Source organism: Anopheles funestus, chromosome 2RL, assembly GCF_943734845.2.
Source record: "Anopheles funestus chromosome 2RL, idAnoFuneDA-416_04, whole genome shotgun sequence".
Taxonomy (NCBI): Eukaryota; Metazoa; Arthropoda; class Insecta; order Diptera; family Culicidae; genus Anopheles; species Anopheles funestus.
This window is the reverse complement of record NC_064598.1, coordinates 62,068,874-62,096,475: the sequence shown is the minus strand read 5'-3', so window position 1 is coordinate 62,096,475 and position 27,602 is coordinate 62,068,874. Positions and strand designations below refer to the sequence as shown.

General features: G+C 38.7%; 2 protein-coding genes across 6 annotated transcripts; one reads left to right on the top strand and one right to left on the bottom strand.

Moving 5' to 3' along the window:
* The first annotated feature begins 307 nt into the window (after nt 1-307).
* Nucleotides 308-27,333, top strand: LOC125775115 (leucine-rich repeat and calponin homology domain-containing protein). 5 transcript variants are annotated; one of them, XM_049445604.1, is made up of 9 exons: nt 308-439; nt 983-1,412; nt 18,075-18,219; nt 18,386-18,755; nt 18,829-19,364; nt 19,458-20,315; nt 20,459-20,705; nt 20,786-20,863; nt 21,953-25,733. In XM_049445604.1, the coding sequence occupies exons 2-9, from the start codon at nt 1,157-1,159 to the stop codon at nt 23,213-23,215; spliced, it is 3,753 nt and encodes a 1,250-aa protein (XP_049301561.1). In that variant the 5' UTR covers nt 308-439; nt 983-1,156; the 3' UTR covers nt 23,216-25,733. The 5 variants fall into 5 exon arrangements, with proteins under 5 accessions (XP_049301561.1, XP_049301562.1, XP_049301560.1 ...); XM_049445605.1 differs by having other exon boundaries at nt 358-416; XM_049445603.1 differs by having other exon boundaries at nt 369-556.
* Nucleotides 14,792-17,149, bottom strand: LOC125775143 (uncharacterized). Its single transcript, XM_049445663.1, has 2 exons — nt 16,302-17,149; nt 14,792-15,873 (listed from the first exon to the last, which is right to left on the bottom strand). The coding sequence occupies exons 1-2, from the start codon at nt 16,345-16,347 to the stop codon at nt 15,317-15,319; spliced, it is 603 nt and encodes a 200-aa protein (XP_049301620.1). The 5' UTR covers nt 16,348-17,149; the 3' UTR covers nt 14,792-15,316.
* Nucleotides 27,334-27,602: the final 269 nt, after the last annotated feature.

Sequence of the window (27,602 nt, the reverse complement as noted above, 5' to 3'; positions counted from 1 at the left end):
ACTAATACCGAAATAAATTAACATTTTTAGTGAACACATCTATGTATGCAAATGAAAATTTTTAATGCAATAAGCCACTTCCATCCATTGCACGTTTGCGTTACATACTGAGCCAAATGATCATTAATTATCTTTTCAGATTAGTGTAGTTTTTTTTTCAAAACAGCACTCTTTTAACTTCGCAATTGCATTTTTGAAAGCATGATGTCCCTGGGTAGAAATAAAAATTTTCGATTGACGTTTTGAAAAATTACATCAAATAGAACACCGCCTGAGCGCTGTCAAAAACAGCTCAGGAAGTTGTTTATAGTCGGAGATTGAATCGCTTCTGCGCTGCTCTCGAGTACACACGCCCACGGTGTCTGTATATCTTGCTTCATTTTCTCATCTCGGATCAGAGAGACTGAATTCGTGCGGTCCGTCGTTGGTTTGTGCAATGGTAGCATTCATTCTGTCTAAGCATGGCCACAAAGAACAAGTGCAATAAATCGATGACAATCGTATCAGCGTGAATTGGTGCACCGCCCGGCAGAAAAATACGCATGAGCGAAAGCTGGTTTGTAGCTTCTAACGGCAATTATCCGTCTATCCGTTGTTTTATTTTTTCTTCACTATTCTTTTTGTGATCGGTTTTCCGGAGTGCGTGAAAAGGCCCACCAAATTCGGTTCTGGCTGGGTAGATTAGAGGAGTGTGCGCGTGTGTGTGTGCCTCGTTGGAAAAAGGACTGGGGCGAATGTGTGCGGGTTGTTGACGGGTTTTCCTAGATGCTGGGGGCTAATGGTGTCGAAATGTCGGTTTCAGCGTTGCCGTAGCAACGTCGATTGATCGGTGTTCACGGTTTCCTCGTTTTCCTCATTTCCATCTTGCGCGGTGGCGGTGTACCAGGTGCATGATATTCGGTCGTGTAGACGCCGTGTAAAGGGGGGAAAGGTTTTTCTGAATGCTGTCGTCACTGTCAGTAAAATGATTTCGTATTCACAGAGGGCGAAAAGTGTGTAAAAGTGTTATATTGCCGCAAGTGGTGCTAGTTGGCGTTGGCGAACAGTCGGAGGGTATTCGCTATTTCCGGTCCGCGATTCCGGTGAGGAAATCGTAATCGCTGATGGACAGACGCAACTTGAGTGCTTCCAGTGTTGATAGGAGTGCCGCAAAAATATGGCTGTTGCTGCCTGTCTGAAAGCGTCACAGTCAACCGTCGTCTATTCGGGTCAGGCACAGCCATTGCCACTGGTAGGAATGAACGGCGTCGGTGGTGGAATCGGTGGTCACTTGCAAAGTCAGCTGACCCGCTCGCTGGAGCGCATTCTGGAGGATGCGCATCTTAGCGGGGAGCTAAAGCTGAGCGGACGCAAGCTAAAGGACTTTCCGAAGGCAGCTGGAAAATATAACCTCAGCGACACGGTCATAGCAGGTGAGAATTTAGATAATGCATGAAGGAAGCCTGTGTTCTGCACGACCAGAAACAAAACATTTGAAATTTTATGTTGTTTCAAACCGTTTGTGTATTTTGAAAAAAAAATACGCTCTCACACTTTTAATTGCCCTCACACTTTGCCTGTGTTGAAGCCTTCGTTGTTTTCGTTTGTAGCACAGAATCGATGAGTACCGAAAGCATTTTATCCCATGCGCGAATGATAGCAGTACCTACATTTTTGCAATTAGAAGAAACGACAAAATCGTTAAAAATAAATTATTCCCGCAAAACCAACCAACCAGCCAGCAAACACCAGCACGTCGCCAGACTGGCGGCCGAAAGGTCTTGAACCACATAAGAATTCAACATACACGAACAAATTGAAGGAAAGTAGCACGAGGAACGAAATTGAACATGGTTAATATTTATTCCACTCTATTTATATTATGTTTTTGTTATTCAGAAGCTTTAAATGAAATAATTTAAATTACATACACAACACAATTTATCAGAGTCGATTTTCACGCAACCATATCGTTATGACTGTATAAAAAAGTATTTTTTCAATAGAGCTATGAAATACTTAGCAACTTCTTTGCAGATGGTTTCATATTTCCCTTTAAGGAAGATTTGCCAGCAATCTGCATAAAATCGAAACATACACGAACTCGGGCCACGAAGAAAAACTTGAAGTTTGCGAACGAATTTGAAAGAGTAAAATCAATACGTGAAAAATGGACTTTTCCTCGGCTTTTACCGGGGGGTGCGTCCGTTGCGGCAGGTTTGTGAAAAAAATGAGGACATACAAAATGAGGTAGTCTAGCTTACGTAAACAGCTCTCAGCCAAGACCAAGGAACTCTTGCAGCACAACACCGGCTGCTCAATTGGTACGACCTCCTGCTTGCCCAGCTTTCTTGTGGGACACGGTTTGTTTTGCCGGACGAAATAAGAAGTATGAAACGGGTGTTTTTGTTTCATTTTTTGTTGTTGCCTTCTTGTTTTGCTCAGTCTCGTCTACACTGAACCCTAGTGTGGTGTGCCACCGGCAAAAATTGCTCGAGGATAATAATTTTGCTGCTTGCCATTGGTGCGCAAATTATGCTACACACCTCGTGGTTTGCCTAAGGGTCAGCCATCCGTATGTGGCCATTAACGTTCAGATCGGTTGATGATATTTTTTTTGTCTGTTTCATTGTTTTTATTTTTTGGACACCGTACAAAGTTGACCTAGAAGATCAATCTACCAGCATCGTCACTGAATAATACGGTGCGAACTGCGCGTGGTTGCGTCCAATGTACATGTACTTTCATAATTTTCGTGGCTCATTAAAGGTTGAAAGCACATAAAACACATTGGAAATTGATGAATGGCATCTCAGTGTACGAGCAATCGAAGCAGTTCTTTTCAGGTGTTGATTTTTTGGGTTTTTTCTGTACTTAAGTAGGAAAATTGGAAACAAAATCAGCAAACAGTTTCACTCAATAGTTTTAAGCTTGGTCACTTTAAAAGCACTCGAACGTACTGGATCGTAATATGGTTGCATTCAAACAGTAATAAACGATCCGTAAGGGCTAGTAAGAAGGTTCGTAGGCAAAAGACCCTTCCACTTTGAACAAACACATTTATGAATCATTAACTTGGTCTGTTTGGCGCACATGGCATTCTCGCTACTATTATCAATGTTCGTGCTTATCGCACACGGAACGGGTCGGAAACCCATTTACACACATTGTTTTGCATGTGTAATGAAGTAGAATTATGCAGGTTGCTGTCGATAGTACAACAAGAACGTCTTAAACCAAGTACTAGCGGTTTCTTTTTTTTTCAACTTTATAAACAATATACACACACGCGGTTTTGTTACTATAAGAGATAACTTTTTACTGCAATAAAATTAAAAGGCGACAGCAAGTTTTATTATGTTTCATTAAATCGAGCTGCTGGTCCAGTGCTCCAGATGTCGAAACCGCTAACCACATTGTACATAATGCGGATTATGTATCAAATGCAAAAATTCACATCTGTAGCGGCACTATCTTTACAACGAACGCTTAAGAAAGCTAGGCATAACTGTTCCATTTCAGCCTCAATGCTATTTGATCCCGGGGGGCCAAAGAACTACTGTTAAATTTATAAATGACATCAGCGACGGTAGGCTTCGAATGGAAAGGCAGAAAAATGTTATGCTTGATAATAGTGTGTGGTGCCCATTGAAATTGTGGCTATTGTTGGGGGTTTGCCTCACAGCATATTAGGACGGGTTTAATGTTGCTTTTGTTTTTGCGAGAAAATTAACTTTATTCCCTCTTCAAAATAGTTTATGTGGCATTAAAATCATAAAAGCATGTACAAAAACAATATTTAAATAAAATATTTTTTATGTTCCAATTGTAGAAAGTGGCCGACAAAAGATCATTATAAAAAACCAGTCTGGCAGAAACGAAATTGGTGAAATTCGAATATCACTCAACAAATGCAAAACTGCTCTAAATCGACTAAAAGCGAGAGATTTCTGTTTTAGTGTTATGAAAGTGGAAAGGGTGATAAAACTATGATAAACCGATCGCTGATCGTGTTGTTTTACAACCTTACTGTAGATAAGCAATCAACCATCAACAGCATACGTGATACGTCCGTTGTAAGTAAGGCAAACTTCGTTCGTGCTGCGATAGAGTCCGATGTGCGCTGTATGTCACAACATATAGTTAGTAAAGACAACATGTTTACTTTTGCAGGCGATAATTCTGTGCCCGGAGCCTTATTCTCCGTACCTTTTCTGGGCGTTAAAACTCTCTATTGCGTTCAGCGAATTGAAGGGATGATGATGATTGATTTCCAAAGGCATTTGAAGGTGTTTTTCCAAGGCAAGATGTTGTTCGGCTTCCGTAAGGCAAAATTTAAAATTTTCCAACTGTGTAGGTATTTGGGATCGGGGTGTGTGATTCCAAATTGATTTCGGCAAGGTTTTTCGCCCCACGATGAGAAGGGAGAAATCAAAATTGCTCAATTAAAATGTGGCGCCTGGCTTGTGGCTGCGTAGTAGTGCCATAAGATTGTGGCAACTTTATAGAGTCAATTTCGGAAAGTATTATAACCCTACTAATATACCATAATGGAAGATTAATAAGCCCTCTCAAGCGTTTCATGGCGCGGATTTCTGCACGCAAATGTGTTTAAGTGGCGTGTGGTACTTATAATGATTTATAAAATCGGAAATATTCTGCTTCTCCCAATGTATCATGAAACACACATGCGCGGACGCATGACCGTTCGGGTTTCCTTGCGCAATATTGATCGCAATAGTAGGGAAACTTAACTTTGAACGCTGTACTACGGATCGATCTAAGATCATGCATTTTTCAACGTAAGTTTTTTTGTTGTTGGAAGGTGAGTACTTTCGAAAAAGTTTGGGGGAAAAAAACGTTACAAAAATGTTCGTCCGGTTTTGAACGTCCGGCTTAAGCCGTTAACGGTACCGAAAATTTTCACTCTCTTTTGCTAAACCACAATTTTGTTACGACTAATTGAGCAATAAAAACCTATTCAGTTGCATCGAACCGTGCAACGGTGCAGGCTAGTAGTGTGGTCAAAATCAGAAATAGATCCATCTATCCCGATGGAAAAAGGGTAACGGAAAAAAATGCCGGGTGTCGGAAAGACGGTCGATCATGCGGGACCCTAGATTAGATTGCAAGGGATGGAGATGGGTGTGTGTGTGGAGGCTTCGGTTGGGGATTTATTATGCGCATGATTGCGCTCGATGGAGTAGCGTGGAGTAGTTACGGTTCATTTTTAAAGAGTTTACTTTCAATTTTGTTCAATTGATGAAGCTATTCAAAAGGAAGGGATAACATTCATTGAATTGTTTGCTGTTTTTGGTGTTTCACGTTGTTTTGCTTCCTTTGATACGAACGGTACGATTATTCCAATTTTAGCAAGTTAACACCCTCTGCGACGCGAGCAACAAATGTTAGTTTCGTTAGCCGTCTAGTTATTGACCAAGCGCTAAAAGATGGCAGTGATTAGCCAAGATCAATATTTATATTTCTCGTCATATCAAACCATGCGCAGTGAAGCGATAACAAAGTGAAGTATTGTGTCGCTTTGCCACATATGTTTCGCCTTCCAGCCGATTTCATCAGCCAATGAATCATCGTGTTTGGTATCGAACGTGTGTTTGCTGATCGGTCGCATATTTTTTCATGGCCACAAATCACGCTTACGATAGACAACATTTCGCGTATGTTATGTTTACACTCGCAAACGAAGAAGATAATGTATTACTGGCATGTTGGATGTGTATTCGAAAAGCGTATAGCTGTGTGTGTACGGTGTAGTTGTGGAGTATGAACGTTGTTTGGATTGTGTGTTTCCATTCACAAACGATCTTGTATCGAATGATCGCTTAACCACGGGAAGTAATGGCGAAGGTGCGAGTGTGGTTACGCTTGCGCTGAGTAACGCCTGGCCTGCATTGCACGACTCAAACTGGTCTTTGGAATGGCGAAAAAAACAGAAATAAAATGAAGAAAAATTGGCGCCATCCGTTACTTCAACATTTACGGTGTTATTCAAATTATATCATGTTCTTGAATATAATTGAATAGTTTTATTTTTACATCGTTTATAACTTAAAGTATAAGTAATGTTTTGATGCGTTGGAAAATTTGGTTCTTATGCAGAAATAAAATAATCTATGATCTCTTTTAATAAATGTCTGGGTAAAATTAGTAGGATTTCAAGGATATGCGCATCGTTGTCAACTATCTGACTCATCATTAATTAATGTTGTTCTCAACTTGATCTCATTGTGGGACTTATGGGACATGGTCATAACAATGCTCCCATATTCTCACCTAATGAACGCTCTCGTACTTGACATTGATTCTGCACGAACAACAAGCGCACGAAGGCCCTTTACTGTCGCCAACATGTAAGGGTGCGAAGGTTTTGCACCAAAGTTTCACTGGAAGCGTGTGACGAAAGCTAAAATTGCATATGATCTCATCGGATATTTAAATATGGTAGAACAGTACGACTGATCATTGAAACTGATAGTGGCCATATCGGTGTGGAGATTATTTATATTCAAATGTTGAGGAAAAAAGCTGTTTTTTTCTTGTTATAATTTTTTTAGACATTGAAATGTGTTTTACAAATGAAATCTGTTACAATGTTCTCAACCTTTATCATCACGACATCTTTGTTGTGACGACACACAAAAGCGCATGAGCGTGTTTAGATCAATATGGTTTGTGTGATAAATTAAAGGGAGTTAGATAAGCTGTAAGTACGTTCGTTCGTTCCATATCGTGTTAGTGAAATCAATCATATACTTGAAACGTAAATTTCGCCTTTCCCTGTATCAGTATCGTAGATCGTAGTAGTATCGTGTATCGTAGATGATAGTAAATATGTAAAATCGATAAATTAACATCAGGTTCTCAAATATAGCTGTATGATTAAGATAATGCGCCATATGCATGTATGGGAGAATATGATAAAACAAAGCGACAATAATAATGACTCATGTCTTACGTTGCATATTCGTATGCAACTGTCACCCAACATAAGGAGTGCAACGTGCGTAGCGTAAATAAACACGTTATTATGTTTTTTTTTAAATATTCATGCAATATGGCCTAGACGTATTGCTGAATAAAAACGCTGTGGGGAATGCATCTCATTTGTTTTATACCCTAAAATGAACCTTCAAACCATCTGCTCTTATAAAGCTGTTTTATAGCAAAACGGCAAGGCTTAGCAAACCAATATTATAAAACGGATAGCATAAATTAAAATGTTACACACTATGGTATAAATTCAAAACGAAACATAGATGAGACGTCGTTGCTGTTGGAAATGTTGTCGCAAAAAATCGTTTAGCTGTAGAAGGTTAAAAAAGTCATTTCAGTTACTTCAGCATGCAGATCGAATCTCGCACACGCTCATGGAATGCACAATAAACCGTTCTCGCGATGAAATGGCACGTTCCAAAACATTCGAATACGAGGAACGAATCATGGTTCAGATATTCGTACGCTGTTCCGTTCACATCAGCTATTGTAGGTGTAATATTTCGTTTCTTTACTAGTGGATGACGTCGGCATAAGTGGTTAAAGAATGTTGAAGTATGATTCCGCATTAGAAAATAAACATTTCTTTGCGAGTGTTTGTATATATTTTTCTTAGAACGAACATTAGTTTGTACCATGTAAGAATTGTTACGGTCTGTGAAATATTAGTTAACGACAGTAACTAAGCAGAGAAATAATTGCATTATTATACATGTAAATAAAACAAGTTTTATACGTAAAGGAAAACTAATAAACTGCTACAAACATACGTTTTACTGTTAATGATTCTAATTTATAACTTTCACGAAATTGTTCGTAATATGTGTATGATTCCTAATAATTTTTCCTAACACCCAATGGATTTTCTAATTTGCTGACGCTATGTATTTTTATCTTTTTCAGGTAAGCAAATCGATAACGGAAATTACTTTTGATTGGAACTGGTCGAATTAATCGATTTTGGTAAGTATGAATATCTACGCAAAGTAAAAAAAGAAAAAAGGAAAAGTCGTATTTCCATTACTATGCGGAAGCTAGATCGGAAAGCGTGCTAATCAAAGCAGATGAACAATGAAAGATGAAAGAGAAGGGAAGTACATATGGAAATAACAATATGCAAAGATAACGCAGACAGTCGTGGCTATGTAGGATGATGCCAATTACTTTCTATTGTTGTACAATACCATTGGATGTCGAACCAGACGAAAACAACATCGTCGGAGGAACTGGATTAGTTACAGTAAAGTAGGCAGAAAATAATTAAAAACCAATAATCTACACGAGAGAAAATATGGAGCGTGCCCCAATGGAGATGAAAAGAAAAGGTTTTAGGTTATTAATTCCTCTGTGGAGTTTAACCACCGGTGTATGATACATCACAACACTGTTTGGCTGTAGAATGGTGTTGTATGTTGAACATTCATAGAGAACTTTTTCTCTTTGTTGTTGTGTGCAAAAATGATGAAACATGTATAAAATAAAACGATTGAGGCGTAAAAATATGCATTGATATAAAAAAAAAGTATAAATAACGAAACAAATCCCATGCCAAACCTTATAGCGAGCTTAACGGTTTGTATAGAAAAGCTTTACAAAGGAGTTGTTCCGTTTTTCTTACGGTTTGCCATCGGTACAGACAACACAATAGCAGTACGCAAAAGGATGCAAAGTAATGCATGGTTTATGGTGTGCGAGAAGCGTAGGATGGCAGACAAAAGTCCCGACCGACAAGCAGAACTGCGATGCCAATGGCATGTGGTTCATTGGCACGGCTAAGCATACCCGGCAGGAATGATATGAATATTTCCGGTAAAATGTTCTCAACTCAAGGTATGGCGACCAAAAAAGGGTGCGGCTCCACGTGGAGCTGTACCGGCGCGACATCGTCTGGTTGCAGCAAACTGCTGTAATGCTGTCAATGTACTGCAACGCTGCGAAACCATCACCACCAAGTTATTATATTATGTTTCCCATTTCCTTCAGTGCACCGGTAAATCACGGAGAAGGTAAAGCGTTTTTGTGTTGTTCGAATAATGCGATACAATACCGTTGAAAGTATTATACACCGGAAGCTATTGTTATAGTTATATGTTGGGAAATTTGTATGATTTCACACTACTACTTTTGTAATTATTCGCAATCATTCATTTAGTTTCTAGCACGTTGTTAAGATAATGTGTTCATTTTCTTAAAATTTGCTTCTCAAACTGCTTGTAGTATGAAATTAAAGAATAATATTGTTCGATGTTGCGCATGCACCAAAGTCGGACCATTCCTTTAAAATAAACATACAGACACTGCATGTAGAATTTGATACATAAGCAAGCACGTGCCGGACTGTTTGTAGGGCCCCGCTTGCAGTTAGCATAACGTGCATTGATTGTTAAGTTCATTCTTTCCTGTTGTTGGGTAACCTTTTTTGAAAACGTTATCCACATCGCGTGCTATCGATGGAATAAGAACGATCGATTATAATATGGGAAGTTAAACACGTCCGTAAACAGTTTCCTACTTACATGTTTAAAAATAAGATGTTTTATACAATCAACCCTGTAAAAACGAGTATCCCTCTTAAAACGTTTTTCACGCAACGAGTAAATCTAAATGCAAAAAACATCCGCTTCAACGTGCAAATTCACGCAGACAGACGTTTTGTTTTCTAGAACTCCGTTATTTTATGTGCTCAGTACCGAAGATGCATAATTGAAGAAACTATGGATTGTTCTGAAGCTGTTCGATTCCATCAGAGAACCAGCCGATAATGATCGTGTGACTTTGGCCAGTAGAATATATTATCATTTTTTTTTTATTTTATTGAGTTGATAAAGAAATGAAATGCATTTTGAAAGAGTATTTCTTCGGTGTGGAAAGGATTATTTGAATAAATTGTATTGAATATAGTCGCTCGCAAAATGAGTTATTTGTATAACGAACAAAACTCTGGAACTCGCTATGAGAGCGTTGGATAAATGTATTTTGAATTTGATATTCTTGATTGCAACTTCTGAATTAAGTTCAAGCCCAACAGCCAACATTTGGGAGCTATATTTTATATTTCATCACATCGATACTCTTGACATTTATGAAATACATTCAACAAAACCCGCAACTCGCTTTATATTTGAGAAAAAAAATCTTTTTATGCAATTTGAGCTTGATCTAGAAAATGGATTTATACTTGTGGACACAATGTATACGACGAACGGTGTGTTGTAACCCAATATCTGCATTGACCTTCAGCTGTTCGGGAAATGATCGGTATGGCCGCTGCAAAAGCATCCAATTCCATTTGAAACATTTGACAATTTGACAATGCCGAAATAAATCGGATTGCTCACCCCAACCCTTGACACTTGTCTTGGTTGATGCAGATTTCACCAAAAATGTTTAACGCTCTGGATGATGTTCGTGGTTACACTGTACGGTATGCGTCTACCGGGATTTGTGTGAGTGTGTCTGCATCTGAAAGTGATGTAGTGAATCGAGGAAAAAAGGTTTATTTATAGCAGCTATATCGTTTCGTGATGGCCTTCTTTCTTTCCGCGAGGAAAAACCTTTCCTAGCTGTTTGGCATCATTGCCGTTAATATTCGACTTTAGTTTCTTACGACGATGAATGCATTTGTGCTGCTAGCACAGTGTCTTGTAGTGTAGTAGTTTAGGCATAAACAGTAGCAGCAGCAGCAGCAGCAGAAGCAACATACTCGGACGCATGTTTTAATGCGCAGATGTAGGCGTAAGTGCATTGGCCTGGAACAGCCAAGTCAAACATGATACGAATGCTCTAGCACACACACGTTCCAGTTTTTTTTCGTCGATATCGTAGTGTGGGAGAACCTGCCCGGTCGGGGTATTAGCGGATGGGTGGAGTGTTGTCGTAATCAAAACACAATTTGTAGCTATACGCAAAGTGTTTCGTCTGGAGCATACTTTCTAGGCGTTGGCCGTACGCGTTGGTGGTAGATTAGATAGCTGCTTTGCTCTTTTACACCGTGCAAGAGGTGAAGAGAAAATTAACGTTGAAAACATTAGTTCCGATCAAATAGCGTACAGGTGTGGTGCCGAAATTTACTACAACCACATTGTAGGTGTCCTTTCACATCGTAAACGTGGTTCTGGACAAGCATGTGGCAATTCCTGGGTCAATATAGTCTGTAAGTGATTTTATGGCATCTGAACACGTCAAGTATAGTATTATGTTGTATTATTTTATGTAATACATTTTATGGCACTTTTTATGTTGAACCTTTTTTCGAATACTGTGTTCGAAATAGGGCGAGAATAAAATAAAAATCACACTGATTGATTAATTGATTATTTATCGAATTATTCGAATCTGAAACGAGATTCACTGGATAAATAGTATAATTAAAATACCAGAGACAGCATGTCGTGCTTGAAAATGTTCTCCGAAACTAGAAAACGCTTTAGACGCATTGGATTGAGTTCCATGTGCGGCATATACGGCAATGTGTTCTTCGCTATTCCCACGATCAAATACCAACGATACGAGCTGTGAAGAGATCGTAAACAATCATACTTAATTAGGTTGCGGGATGCACTAATTTTGAAATTTTTATAGATATGTTTCTTGTATGCTTTGGCCGAAGTGGATATATGCTCAGGGTAGTACGTAATATGGCACCATACGTTTGTTTGGAGTAATTGTATCTAACTGAATTTCTAACTATCGTAATCTACAAATGCTCTAATTAATAGCTTCATTTATACTTTTTGTGTGGTTTCGGTGCTTCGGACTTAGTTATGGTAATTAGAGCTTCTATCGTGATGACCTACAGTGCCTTGAACCATTTTAGACGTATAATACGAGCGTATTGTTCATAGGAAGAATTTGGCTTATGGTTTTTTAAATAACTGTTTCCAGTTCTAACTAACTTATCGAAACAAACTCGTTGGTATGTTTCAAAATGTAGGCTGAACTGGGCACATGACCTATTATGGTTTAAAGAATTATATTACGTTATAAACTATAAACGCAAGGGAATATTATAACGTGTTTTTTTTACTTTTTAATGGATTTTAGTGTGCTGTATTGCCCAAATACGAGGTCCTTTTCATTACTTAAAAATGAATGCTAAGAAAAACATATATTTCCAAGGCTTCTTTCAGTTCAAGATTGAAGATTGAAAAGTCCAAGACTTTTCTTTTAAATCTCAAGGAAACGAATTTTTCTTCTTTTGTAGCACTACAACTTCAAGAGGTACGGTCTAGATGGGATTTGATACGCGGTCCTGTCATATAGAGACTGGCGCCGTTAGCATCTGTATCTTTGGGAATCTTTATTCATACATAATACATTGAACACCCGATGGTGTAGGTGCTAACGGCGCCGGTCTCTCACTTGTCCGGACTGGTACAAAATCTCATCCGATCCGTTTTCCCGTAGTAAGCTATGTGATAAAAGTAAGCCTAATAAGTAAGTTATGGCAAGCATTACTTAGTAAGTCGTTACACCAAAAATAGAACTGATTTGAAACTGACTGCAAAATTTGCAGAAAATCCGTTTTAACCGTTTTATTTATATGTTATATAATATAAAACGAATATTGGTTATTGCCCTCTTTTTATGTTATATCCTTATTTCTTGTAGCCGTATAATTATTTTGAAGCGTTATACACATACACACTGCACAATGGCTTCGCGTTCATTATGCTTCGAATTATGTGAAATTATGTTTAGGGGAAGAGAACACATTGTTCGTGATAAACGGAGAAGAAATGAAATTATTGCGTTGGCTCTTCTTGTTGATTACTCGATCGTACGTGTTTTGAAAGTTCATAAATTAATATTAATAGGAATGCATGTGAAAGGCGTCTTATTGGTTGTTGCACATCATAACACGACACTTGCGCTGTGGGATGAGTGTAAGCTTCAGAAACGCAATCAAGTGTAATTAACAATTCAAAGGGTTAATTTGGTAGTTTCATCGTGATTACCCAAGATAAGGAGTGTATGAGGTAAAGCCATGAATAAATAATGATGGAATATTGTTTTGACTTTAAAGCAAGTTATGAGACATTTTAAAATCTTAATTTAGTTGCAAAAATATAATAGTTTGCACATATTAAAACCTCGATTCTGTTCAATGGTTCATTTTTTAATATGCTTTATGAAGAATTTTTCAACTAGTCGATAGTATGGTAACAATCAAATGACTATTATTATAGGGCAAACATTTTCTTTACTATTTTTATACTCGTTTCACCAGTTTTGCCATAAATATGTTCATGCTATGGACATAACAACTGCTGTCAGCTCCAGACGTCGTTGTGTCGTATCTTTTGTTGCCTGTTATATACGACCGGATTGCACTTGATTATTCTAGAATGAAGGATGGTGAAGCAAAACATTCCCCTAACGTGCGAACATTAGCCCTGGAAGCGGTACGTTTCAGTTGCTCGAATGATCGTTCACGACCCTCGAATTATGCTAGGGTAGAATGGAACGTACCAAAACCAAATCGTTGATAGACTAAATATCGTGTATACTTTGCCATGTGGCTCATTACGTTGCGAACCTGTGCCACTTTTCCGTAAATTCGGATGAGAGTCACACACAAAACGCTGGTGCTTTTTGAACGAAGGGTTCGGGTTGCCTCGTCTTGACGGTGCCTGGCTCACACAAAAAGCAAACATGAGGGGAAAGGATATTCGTTTCACGTTCTGCTATCGTAGTAGAAAACATTTTCTTGAACTTGACCCACCCCACGGTGGTGCAGTGTCGCATTCATCGTGCCCTAATCCTTAGGCCTGAGGGATAAAACGTTAGTAGAAAGATGCAGTTGAAGAGGGACAATTTGTAGGAAGTTGTTAGTGTGGTTGTGATGGCTAGAAACGGGAATATCGATATTATTCTATGGCACACTACGGAGAAATAGAGAGGGATGAAGTTACAACGAAAAAACATAATTTCAAATAGAAAATAATATTGAAATGAGTAAAGATTCAGCTAAATATTAGGTATGACAAACAACTTAAGTATATTTATTTGTTGTACTATATTAAATCATGTGTGACACCACAATTAAATTTGATTTTGATTAGTAAAAGTCGATGAAAGTGACACCAACGAACACAAAGCGATGATACAGTTGTGTAGTGATAATATCGATGTTTGATTTATGTTCTTCTTTATGTAAATTGTTTTGCAAATTCAAATATTATGTTCAATTCGTAAAACTGAATTGATGTACAATTAAAAAAGCCAAATATTACAATGTTTTCGAACACTTACGGTGTACGATATTTTGTTAGTAGTTTGTGCAAAAAAGAATGATTTAAGTTGTTTTTTGAACAAGAAGCAGTGTCTGAGACTGCTAAAAAGAGCTAACACAAAATTGGTTTTCATAAATGTAAGATATCCGCTTACGATCGGATGACCTGACACGATTTCTTTCTGCTGGTATATCACACTCTTTTTCGCTACTCTGTAATAAAACGTTCTTCATTGTTGCAAGAATTAATATGGAAGCGTGTTTGCATATCTAGCGCAGCCAATTTACATTCAATGACAAATGGTGTGGGTTTCGAAAACTTCCGGCGACTACGCATTCCAATCTGCCAGAAGATGTTACTGTTCATTGTGAGGCAAATTAAATTGTTACAAAAAAGAAGCTACTGTACAGAATACATACATAAATATATATAAAGTTGATAAAAAAAGTAATTCAAATCCACATGCTATAAAAGATCAGAAAATGTAATAAAGACTGGAACAAAAGTTTTAATATGTAAGTTTCTTTCATTGAGCGATAAAGGTTTCAACCGAACAAAGGAAATTTAATGTTGTAATTATATTTATTGCATGATTTTCTTATAAGTCTTTATTTTCAATACTTTTTTTTCTAACTATTGGGCTAATATTTTCAATGTACTACTTTACTGTTCCGCAAGCTATCACTTTAGTAGTAGAAGGTGTATGTTTCGTTATCTTTATGCCTAAGTAGATAAATGCAATCACTATCAATTTGTCACAACGAGAAAGACGCTAAGACGCTAAAGACGAAAATCAGTCACTCAAAAGAAATACTTTTGACATTCGAAAATAGTAGTCATTTACGATAGTGTAAGAGTAATAAGCACAATTTTTGTTGTTGTCATATTCCAATCCAAAAGAATCGATGGCGAAAAGAGCTATTGGTGTAGTTTAGCTTTCCTTCAATTGTAGCTATATCATGGTCATGGCTATAACGTGGCCTAATCATAAGAATATACAAGTTCCATTATTTGTATACTTTCGTCCGGTGCTATGCAGTGGTTCTGCATATAGCGCGGGAATGATGGCGATAAGATCGACGCTTGCTTTAGATGTTACTAATGCCCGTATCGTTGCTCCGTGTAGAAGTGGTCGATTTAGAGCAGCAGTGATCGAGTTTTTCGAATTCGGTCGATCGCGTTGACGGTGTGGCGGTAGTTGCCGACGACATGTTCATCATCATGTTGTAGCTGCGTTCCTTCTTGCAGAAGAAGGGATAGCAGATAAAACCCCAGTACGCACCAGCACCGATCAGAATGACAAATGTAACAATCGTAATGATTCCCCAGGCCGAAAGACGGTGGTGGCCCGATTTAGCCGACATTGGACCCTTTGTCGCCGATGTTCCGCCCTGGCCAGGATTCAAATATCGCGGCACGTCGTGTGGATTTCCAAGGCCAACCGGGCCGTACACGCCAGCTCCTCGGCGCATTCCGCCACCGCCGATGCTACCCGATGCACCCATTCCGCCATAGGTGCCATAGTTGTACATACCCGATCCTCGAGCACCGCCGCTGCCACCACTTCCTCCACCGGCACCACCACCACCAACAAGTCCGCCGCTGGCAGCGTTAATACGAGCAACCATGCAGAGAACCAGGGTCACTGAAGACAACAGAAAAAACAGGTTTTGTGTTAAAGGAGAAAAAAAAAAGTTTGTTTGCTCCGTGTGCTCTGGTAAGCTTCTCGTGGTCTTCCCTGCACATCTTTACGCTAAACAAAGGATCATAATCGTCAGACGCTCTCCCACAAATGTGTTTCAGGTGTATCGTAACGCACAGAAGAATAACACGATCGCGATCCAGAAGGTGATCATCATCACCCGAGTACATGTGTGCGTGTGTTGTTTGATGTGATCCTAACACAAGCGCGGAGACCTCGAGGTTCGTGTTCTTTTCTCGGTGAAGCGAAGGCAAACACACCCCTGTCCGGGGGCAGGTAGCATAGCAGACAGGGTATAACCTAATCAACGCCACCGAACGTCCCAGTCCGTTGTTCAATGGGTACAACAAATATGAAAAAGAAATACTTACGTCCTCCGAGCAGCGCTAGGAACTGTTGCGGTTGATGCAGCTTCATTGTCCTCGTTGTTGGATGTTGTTTATTCTACAATTGTAAAACTATTTTCAAGCACTTCGGATGTGTTCTCCTATATATAGGCTCACTTTGTACTGATAGCAATTTAAATGTTTTATCGAACTTTGTGTGTGCCTCTCAATCAAGCCACACATGCGCACACACGTCCGTTGCCACTTTACTGCGTAAGGAATCAGAGATTTAACATCAGGTTATAGCACTATTAGGTTGAACCTTATTTGGAGGCCGTTAGCGTACACGATTTATTGCACTAGAGGTAGCCCCTTCACAGCGAAACTATTTTGCGTTGGAAACGGAAACATACATTTGTATGCACGGAACGTTTTTAAATAAAATAATTGACGTACGGACGTAGAACGATCATAGCGACGCAGCTCGGTTCGCAACGTTCTTGGGCAACATCGTCACGTTGATGAGTGCTGATGGTTGGTGGTGTGTCTCGCATAGGGAACCAGCAGCAAGAGCCTTCCTGCTGCGATCGGATGCGGCGTTTTTTTGCTCTGAAGCACAATTACAACTATCGCACCAGTGTTTACGGTTGAATGTGCACCTTCACGTTATCAGTTGCCGCATATATTGTGCTGGACAGTATTCACATTCTTCACTACGGTGTAAAACGTGTTGACGCTGTGAATTTTGGATGGAATTCGAGACGAAACACGGCACGACAGAAAAACACGCATGCTAGCCGCTCGAGATGGATGATGTTGCGACCGCACTAATACCAAGCTTCTGTCCCCTTGTGGTTCGCACGCAGAAGACACATTCGACGCCCGTACGCACACTGCTTTATGGTGCTATAAAATGCTATAATGTTATAATGCTCCAGTTGTTGCCGGAGAGAAAAAATAAATGCTGCGTGCTGTTCTTCCCAGCTCGAGTGCACTCGAATGCTAGAGGGAGAAGTATCTCTGAGAAACTGAAAGAGACGCATTGCTTCTCTGAAGATGGAGAACAAATATGCAGCTAGATCAAAGTTGTTGTTTTATGCTCGGTGCTATTGCTGTCTTTGTCGTGCTGAAACATCATAAGGTAATGCAAACAGGAAGCGGGGAAAATGCAATGCATCTATGCTATTTTTCTCTCTTCCTTTCTCACCATCTTTTTCTCTCTCTTCTTTCTGGTCTATCTTGCATCATGATCATTTGATCTCACAGGAGATGGAAGTTATGATCATGCTGAACAGATATCGAATCGATTCTATTCTTCTATTTGAAACCACAAATACAGGTTACACACATTTGTTGTATTCCACATCCATCCTACCAACATCTTGGCAATACTGGTCAACAAGTCAATTGGTAATGGTGTGAATCGCTATGATTCTTTAAACTAGGAATGAATGAAGTTTATGGTGAAATTGATAATGTCTTCACTGATACTGATTGACATAAATTCGGTACAATGATGATTTCTTTGTTAACCGATTGTTATAGATTCGTTCTGGAGCTATATAATAAGAGTAAAATGACGCATGAAAATGATATCAACCAATCCAATCCAACGATGTTGAAGCATTTTTGACTAACTGATGATTGTATTTAAAATGTTAAAACATTAAAAACCATTACTACTTACTTCATCTAGCTAAAAAATAATCTCTTCATTTGATTAATCAGGTCACGTAAGATTTTATTGATTTTCTAGATTTGTTATCCATACAACTTAATATTAAATTCTTTTTTTTTCATTTGCTCATTGTATTCTAGATTTATCGAGAAATCGATTCTGCGAATTACCAGAGGACATCACTTGTCTCGCGTTTTTAGAACGACTTCTGGTGTACCATAACACAATCCGCTCCGTGCCGGAAACGATACGTGGACTGCACTCTCTAAGTTATTTAGATTTAAGGTAAGTAGATCATTTGGTTGGGAATGAATAAGCTGATTGTCCCGCGTATCGGTTATAGTTTGTCAAAGCACTTCGATTCGCATACATAATAAATCACTTTGTTCATTCGTTTAAATGAGATTAAATGAACCAGTATGCTAAATGCGCACGTTTCCCACACTTTCAGAAACAATCAGCTCTCAGTTTTGCCGCGCGAAATCTGTGCTCTACCTCTGCAGGTTTTACTTGTATCTAACAATCGCCTTGCGACATTGCCCGATGAGCTCGGTCGGATGGAGAAGCTGACGGAGCTCGATGCTGCCTGCAATCAGATAACACATCTTCCATCGCGCATGGGCGATCTGCGCAACATGCGTTCGCTAAATTTGCGCAGCAATCAGTTGGTTTACCTGCCCCGTGATCTCACCTGCCTGCGATTGGCCTTTTTGGACATAAGTAGTAACAAGATTGCCACGCTGCCGGTAGAACTTCGACACATGACCTCGCTGGTCGATTTGGAACTATCAAACAATCCCCTGACCTCCCCACCGGCTAGTGTAAGTCGCTCGAGTTTATAAGCAACATACTCAATAAGTACTAATTTTTCTATCGTTCTTTTATGTTCAACAGCTGTGCGTGCGTGGATTGGTGCATGTTTTCAAATATCTGGAAACGATTGCCTCAAGGGAGGAAAAATCCAAAACGGGAGTTGATGGGCACGCAACGTTGCGACGTACGGCTCTTTCGGCGAAGAATTCCAACAGTTGTTTGCTGGATAATCAACAAAGGAATCGCAGAGCACACGTCGACTCTGGGTACTGCACTAGCGATGGTGGCTTCGATGGTAAGCGATGGATGCATGATGAAGATACGCACAATTCCGCCACCGCATCGTCAAAATGGTCCCCTACTCCTCTGCACTCGGGTTTCACGGTTATGCCACGCAATGGTAGTAACCATAACACTACTTCTAATCCGTCCTCAGGTGGGCCACAGGCCGTTCTGGTAGCTCATGCGATGCATGGTGGTTCGAACGATCCAGCCGTGGATAGTACTGTTGGAACTATTGGTGGCAATAACGATGTATGTTGGGAAGAAGAATTTCGTAAGAATGCTGCATTTCAGGACCTTCATCCCGATCGTAAGCAGTTATCGAATAACAACAGGTATGGGGAAAGGCTCTTTTGTAACGAAGATCGTTTTGAAGATCGTTTATGTTATATCTGCTCTCTAATGAACGCTATTTGTTTCTCTTTCAGTAACGATATATCGCCCGAAGGAGACATCACACCCGATGGCACAAAAACGGATGAGAAAGGCCGTACACTATCCAACTATCAGACGTATCGCGAGTACAAGGAAGCATTGCGTCAACAGCGTAATCTGGATTCAGTTTATCGCTCGAAAGATCATCCACTGACACCAGATAGTGCTGGATCAGCAACTGAGTCGCCGGTTAGCAACGTTTCTCCCTACACAAAATCTATCTCGTCATCCTCGGTTTACAGCAGCAGCAGCCAAAGTTCTCCCGTATCGCCACATCATACGACAGGCGTACAAAAAATGAACCAAATCAATGCAAATCCGAATGGCATGTATAATACGACTGGTACAACTGGTGCCCATTCCAGTCCCTTGCTATCTCCAAATCGTAATGGTAGTCAACCTTCTACAACGGACGACAATACGGGCGGTACTCCGAATAAACGACCAGTACAAAAGGTCATACCGTCTCGCAACATTGGCTCGTCTCATCATAGCCAGTCGCCTACACATTTGAACGGTAATCTTCATGCTTCCGGAATGGCTTCAACAAGTGTAACGAATGGATCGCACGGTAAAATTCCACTTGCAAACGGAGCTGGAAAAGGATCTTTATCTTCACCAAACGGAAGCGTCAGCAATGAGTATGCTTACGTGAAGCCAAATAGTCCGTGCAAATCCACGAGTGGTGCTTTGACGCACAATAATGTTCCTCCATCGTCGATTCCAAAACCGATGGCGCCGAATGGTGGAGGAGGCTTGGGTTCACCGGTGCTAGCTGGTGGAAGTCAAAAACCTTTAACAGCGACAGTAGGCTACGTAAATAACGCTAAACCGGGACAGAAAACGAATAAGTAAGTATAGCAATGCAGCACTGGAAGTTATGCAGTAATTTTGTTTACGTCGAATTCTCAGCGATGTACCACCATCGTTCTCATGAGATGTGTGACTTGCAAAAGTAGGATTATTAATGTTAAAATATGATTGCTATTTTTAGGACTGTCTCTTGGAATCGCGACGTGCCTACAGAAAAGTTGAGTTTTACCATGCGGCGGGAGTTCGACAAACAGAAAGAAGAAACAGAACTTATTGAGCAGTTGCGACAAATCATTGAAACGCGTTTGAAAATGTCCCTTCCGCAAGACATTGCACCGGCTTTAATGGACGGCGTCGTACTGTGTCACCTTGCGAATCTTGTACGGCCAAGATCGGTTGGTAGCATTCACGTACCCTCGTCAGCTGTGGTAAGACAAGTTTTAATATATCGCTTTACATAAAAGTTTCATGAAAGTTGTAATCATTTGTATTTTATGGAAACTTTTAGCCCAAATTAACCATGGCGCGGTGCAGGAGAAACGTGGATTACTTTCTAGATGCTTGCCGCAAAATAGGAGTAGACGAGGTGAGTGTGTGTTTCTATCTTAAATATTTTCACATTTTGATGATTATTTCTTTGCTTGTAACACTTGAGAAAATGTGTCTATTGGTGGTTTTTTATAGTGGGTTGGTTACAAATCTGTTGGCTCCTATTTTCAAGTTTCAAATAATATGTTCTTGTGTTCAGATTGGTTCATACAACTCTTGCTTTGTTTGTTATTAGATCACGTTCGTGTCGTTCTTTAGTTCCTCAATTGGTTGTTAGGAAAAATGGCTGTATAAGTTATGTACAAGAGCCCACGATGTTCTCGCTACAGTTACGGAAGCTTATTATTTACAGTTGAGTAATTTTAACCATGCATCCTTGCTGTTGGATGATTATCAAATTTTAAAACAAATATTTGTAACCGAAGAAAATTCTGATCAACTGTCACTAGCCAATATATTAACACACTGTAAATGATGTCGAGGATCATATATACGAGAATTGTTCAGGCAAAACATTCTTTACGCACGATTGTTCTTCTTGGATGTTCAATCTTTAGGACTAATTTAAGGACTAGCGATCTCTCTGTTTCTTAAATATAAAATAATCATGTAATTGGGTTTAAGGATACCAGAAGCATAATTATCTTAAAAGGCATTAACTTTAGCTATATTATAAAATGGAACTCTTTAGCATAAGTGTATTGCTGATATGGAAAATATGCGTAACGTAGAAAATCTCGATCGTTCATTGATGATGATTTATTGCACTCGTAGTGTTATTAGTGCGCTTACAGCATATTTAGTTGAGCGAGCAAAGCAAGTAAGAAAATAATCTGAAGACACTCTAATACTATCTATTTCTATTTCCAACACGTGCTAATTGTTTTAGTTATCCTTGTAAATATTATGTATGTACATAACAGTAACAAATAGAAAAAAAACGAATAACGCAAGAGGTGCGAAAGGAACAGGAAATGAATGAATAGCTGCTTTTGGCACTTTACACAATTAGCCAGTGAACAAAATAACTAGTTTTAGATATTTGTTCTACACTTTAAAAGCAGAGGCGTCAACGCGCACTAACTTTCTTCTCTCTCTATCCTGTTGCTATTGGTGTTGGTTGCAGGAGTTGATTTGCTCCTGTCAGGACATCGTTCCATCAACCATGGCCGAACCCCCATTGGAGGATAGTGATCGGAAGGCGAAATATGATGACGGGCATGGTTCACAGGAAGCTAGTCTTGCGCCAAGGCCTCCTAATCCGCTAGCGATGTATCGAACGATAGCAGCTTTACTGAGCATGCCACCAATTTCGAGCCAATTGGTAGCACCACCTTCACCGTCGGCCATTGGTTTACTTCGTCGTCCGCGATCACCACCGCCACCGCCACCGCCGTCAGCATCGCATTCAGTAACAGCCGTAACAGCTGCTGCAACCAACACCAACAGCTCAACAGCACCAGAGAACAATTTAAATTGCTATCCAATGACATCGCATGATATATCCGCTCTAGGTACCATAGAATCGCAGAGTTTGAAAATTGTCACACAGCTAACCGCTACCGATGAGATTCTCGAATACTCTCACTCCGAATACAATGCAAAATCGCATCATGGCAATGAGGATTATCGGAATGTTCCGGTAACATTGGATCTTCCCAAAGGAAATGCAAAACCAGGAAGGAAGCGAAAGTTTCCTTCGTCACGAACTGGCCGTCGAAATCATAGTTCAAATGATATACAGTCAAATCTGAACGAAATAATCGAAGAATGCGAATATGATAGTGATATTGGCAAGTTTCGCTGTCGTACTAACGACAGTGATGACATGAGATACGATCTTCGCGATTACGAAGACTCGGAAACCAGCCTTACTTCCTGCGACGACGATCTAATTGGCGTTGAGGCTGTAGGTGATGAAAATGGGGATGCATTTACACCAACTAATGCTCAACCCACAATGGGCGAATCTTTAATTTGTCGACAAGTCTCATCGAACGATCTGGACACTCCGATACTGAGTTTAAAGTCGATGAAGCCAGAAACAAAAGGAAATGAAAATTTTAATATCGTCCAAAACGATAACGATTCTTTGCCCGTGGAAGAGCAGAAGGTGGTAACGAAGAGAATCGAATTTTTCGAAAATGCTGCTTCGACCGGAAGAAAGATACTGAATTGTGAATCACCAAACGTGGCAAGTGTTGGGGTATCTGCTGCTGTTGAGCACAAAGCAGTCGAAGTAAAGGATGTATCCGAAGAGAAAGATTCACAATTGAACGCTATTGTCGAAAATCGACGACATGAATCGGATCACCCAATGATTTCAACTATTTTGTGTTTAGGAACCTTCCTGTTTACGGTCGTTTATTTATACCTTTATCCCCTGTAATAATGCTTAATTATGAATCTTATTTTAATGTGTTCTCATGAAAAGTGAATCTGAAAATGTTTTCGAATAATTTCAAAATTAATTGTATCAATATTTATAACCTAATTAATCATTATAATTTTCCTTATGCTTTGATATGAAATGCATCTCTTTTATTTGATGAATAGAGTTTTAAGTCTTTTCATGTATAGATTAATCCGGTTTAACACCTTTTTCATTTTTAAACCCTGGAACATCAGAATGTGTCCCTAATATTTATCAGCTAAATAATGATTGTTTGTTTTCTTTTTGAAGCTAAACATAATTATCCATTTAGAAGATGGAGTTTAATTGAAGATTTTTTTTATATTTAATGATAACTAGGATGGTAAGTGATCATATTCGTGAAATCATAAATCACATCACTTCTGCTTTGAAAAGATTCATTTGAAACATTCACATTTGTCATGCTTAAACATACATATTACTTATCAATGCATTTAGGGTATTATAGCATTATTATTTTAGATGATAACGAGTGGAATTTTCAATATGCTTTGTTAGTTTATGTACTCTTTCATTGAAGATACAACATCACAATCAAGAACATCTCTTAAGCGGCTAGTGACGCAATTCGTTATGCTTTTAACTTATTTCGAAGAGGCTTAGTTGTTTGATTTATTGTTAAATACATCTGTTAGCATTATTTATTCATATACCTATTTACTTTTTTGTTTTGCATTACTCTGATGAACATTTTCCAAACATCATCTACAGGCTTATTGCTTAATTATGATTTAAGGGGGTTTCGAAGTTAAACTAATTTCGATCATTCTGTTCTTGTGGACTAAAATTGGTTGTAGCTTTATAGTGCCACGATGAAAATATACAATCAATAATCAAAAGATGAAAAGTTACTATTACTTAAGCACAATTATGACTAAAACTCATGTTCAACATGCAGTTCAGTGACATAGAACAGGAGCAAATCGCAACCAGAAAATATATACATGGATAAAATGAAGTAATGAAAACATAAGAGTTGCCTTATAATAAATAAATCGTTAAGAAAGTAATGTATCTAAGAAAATATATTTGCAGTGAAAAGTAATGCTTATTTCTCAGAATAACAAATAAATCTCAGTAAATTGATAGTTGCGTTTGAAATATGTAGCAATATGTTAGCTTTCAAGCGGAAATCGTTTGTAGGGCAGCTTAGAATCATGTCAATAATCTTAAGTTTAAATCTATCTGTTTTTGGACAAGCCTCGGAACAAAATATGAATTGAGGTTCTGAATATCCTGTAAGCAAACTATTAATTTCCAGTAAATAATCGAATGCATTCCGTATTATGACGTACTACCATGATTTCCAAACGAAAAAAATCTCATTACCAAATATTGAAAGTTCAAATGAAATATTTTTCCACGAATTATTTAATGTACTTACCTTGAACGGAACTTATGTTTAAGGCACATATGTATTACATATATCCCTCATGTTTTACATACCTAATTTACTTACTTTCGAAGAAAAATTAACACATTTAATTAAATTTTAGCTCAAGGTAATTTTATTTCGCCTTTGTTAGATCTAGAATTGGTAGGCTGATGTTTATTTACAAGAAAATACACCAAAGGGACGTATACAGATTGTGACCATTGATGAGCTGTAACCTAAAACCAACCAACATTAAAAAAGAAATCAAAGCAAAACAGATCGCACAGGGACAATATTAAAACATCAACAAACCGGACACATTTTTTGCACATTTTCATGCAAACATGGTTACAAATGTATGTTCTCTACACAGTTGTTAAATGTCAACCGATGCAGAAGAAATATTTAAAAAATCCTATATATTCCTAAATCTAGATGCGAAATAGCAAAAGCTGTAAGCTGAGTCTTAAAAAAACATGAATAAGCAACGATCGGGTTAATTTACGAATCCATAACAATTTGCTTTGCAAACTTTAGGAAACTGTTACAAGAAGTATATAACAGCACTTCACATTTGTTTAAATCGTTCATCTATCATGCTCCATTCACAATGCAAGTCGAGACTTGTAGCATTAATTTCTTTGTTCATTGATTTTCCTTTTGAATTTCATACTTAAACTAACTTCATTGATCAAAGTTAGGGCTAGAACCGTTCAATGATACCTTTTGTTGTAAAAATAGTAAGGAATACATGGAGCTTCTCCGTACTGAACAGCACAAGCGTATGAACAGCAATACAATAGAAGAACATGAACGAGAAAATAATGTTTCCGCAAAACTTAAATTGTTTATCAAGCTATCATAATCACATGCTATGAAAGACTGCTTAAATTGGTAATTTTATTCACCACATGTTAAAAGTTTTCTTAGTAACACGTATCTCCATCTAACATAATGATTAATTATTTATCGACAAAAGAAAAACATTGTCACGCTTAAAACATGCAATGCTGCATTCATATAACGGCTTTCTATTGATTGACGTTAATGCTTGAGTTTATACAAAAATCAATAAAAACAGTATCTTATGTGTATGCATTTCTTGGTAAAGTTTTGTTTCATTTTTGGTACTGTTAGTTTAGCAAACTGTGGGTAGCATGTACTTATATGATGTAAGCCATTTTTTTGTATTACTATCATTGTAGAATCTTCTATGCTGCGCTGCAGATGTCCTAGAAGGTCGTGGAATTGTGCAGGTGGCCATAACGGTAGTGGAGCTGTTAAAATTCTATAACCCTGCATCGAACGTTCGTTCACCAACTCGCAATATGTATGCAATAGGAAACAATTACAACAGTGGCGGCAGCAGTGGCAGCAACAGTAGCAATGGTTCCAATGTACCGAAGTCAAGTCCCTCGAATTCTTCCCTGTCGTCTCCCGTTAGTGGAAACGGTACATGAGATTCGGACAATAATAATCCACCATCACCCGTTGATTCACCTTCCAGACGAAGCGTGGCAAACCCTTTGATGTCCATCGCCAGTGGAAGGTTATCAACGGTTGATGATGAGATTTGGAGGATCTAGATTGTTCAGTTGAAATGCAAACCCAACTAAGGGTGTCATCACCATTAGTTGAGTGCAATTGTTAAGCACGGCAATGGCATCTTTTGAGATCAGTTACGGTAAACAAAACATAGGTTTTGCTATGTTAATAATTTACGGTGTATATAATAGGTTCAGTACGTAGACGGGTTTCCATTTCGTGAATCTGTGAACCGATTTCCGTTGGATAGTAATTGAGTTAATTGACAATATTTATCAAAACTAAACTAATTTATTCGTTCAATATTTAGCGACCTTAAACAGATATCGGTGTCGACTTTTCACACAATAAAACCGGTTCATCCGGGCCGTGCTCCCGTATGCAAGACTGACTATCCTGCTATGGGTAAATAAAGTCATAAAAAGTCAGAAATGTGAGGGCCACGACCTCTTGAGGCTGTAATGCAACAAAAGAAGCAGAAGGTGACATACACTATTATCCTAACATGACAGTAATGCACAGCCATGAACATACTCCGCAGGGAGAGCATTGGAATTCGAATAGCCAATTCTTACAGCTCTTTCGTATAACAATCGTTTTGGCTCTACAGCAGCTAACGATGGGTTTAATTTAGTAAGTTTATAAACGATGCCATTATAGCAAGTAACAAGAAAGGAATACAAAACAACCCATTCTCCGTGGAGAACGGAAATAAAAACATTTTTCACATTTTTCAAATTAAGGAATTTGTCAAGGAATACGGGAATATAACTGTTCTGTGAACGGTGATTGTAGCATCATCAATTTTTAGATTTAGCTTGTGGTTATAGCACACCCAGCATGACAGGGAGTAGGAAGTCGACGTGAAAACTTTGGTAATATGATAGGGTTTTTCTTCTAGATTGTCAGGTTTCCTAAAATAGTATATCAACGCTCGTAAGTGATTTCTATGATAGGAGGAAAATGCCAATGAAAGTGAATCGTTTTTCAGGGTAAACCGATACGTGAGATTTGAATGTGTATTTTATAGCAGGCATACATAGTATTAACGATTTTATCTCGTCAAATTTCGACCGCAATACACATGAATAATTGTAATCTTCAAGAAATAAGCAATATGCAATAAAATTCATACAATAATCTGAAATACAAAGAGTTTTTCTTTATGAAGTTGTAGAACAAAATTGTTTATACCTTTTTTTTATTAAAATTGCTATTATATTTAAATTTATTGCATCACTCATTGAAAGAAATCGAATCGAATACGAGAAAGAACTAGACTACAATTCCAGCACAAGCCTCGACGATTTGAAATGGCTGTCGAAGCAACTAATGAGACGAATACGTACATCAATTGGGAGCATGTAACTCCTCGAAGACGCACATTTCAGAAGCTTTAAGGCTAAATTTACAAGTATAACT

What these genes read in the sequence shown, in the direction of transcription:
- LOC125775115 (XM_049445604.1), top strand. Translation starts at nt 1,157, where the DNA reads ATGGCTGTTGCTGCCTGTCTGAAAGCGTCACAGTCAACCGTCGTCTAT. An exon ending in CTAAGTTATTTAGATTTAAG is followed by an intron (nt 18,220 to 18,385) that starts GTAAGTAGATCA and finishes CCACACTTTCAG; the next exon opens with AAACAATCAGCTCTCAGTTT. An exon ending in CCGGGACAGAAAACGAATAA is followed by an intron (nt 20,316 to 20,458) that starts GTAAGTATAGCA and finishes TGCTATTTTTAG; the next exon opens with GACTGTCTCTTGGAATCGCG.
- LOC125775143 (XM_049445663.1), bottom strand. Translation starts at nt 16,347, where the DNA reads ATGAAGCTGCATCAACCGCAACAGTTCCTAGCGCTGCTCGGAGGAC. An exon ending in CCTAGCGCTGCTCGGAGGAC is followed by an intron (nt 15,874 to 16,301) that starts GTAAGTATTTCT and finishes TGTTGTCTTCAG; the next exon opens with TGACCCTGGTTCTCTGCATG.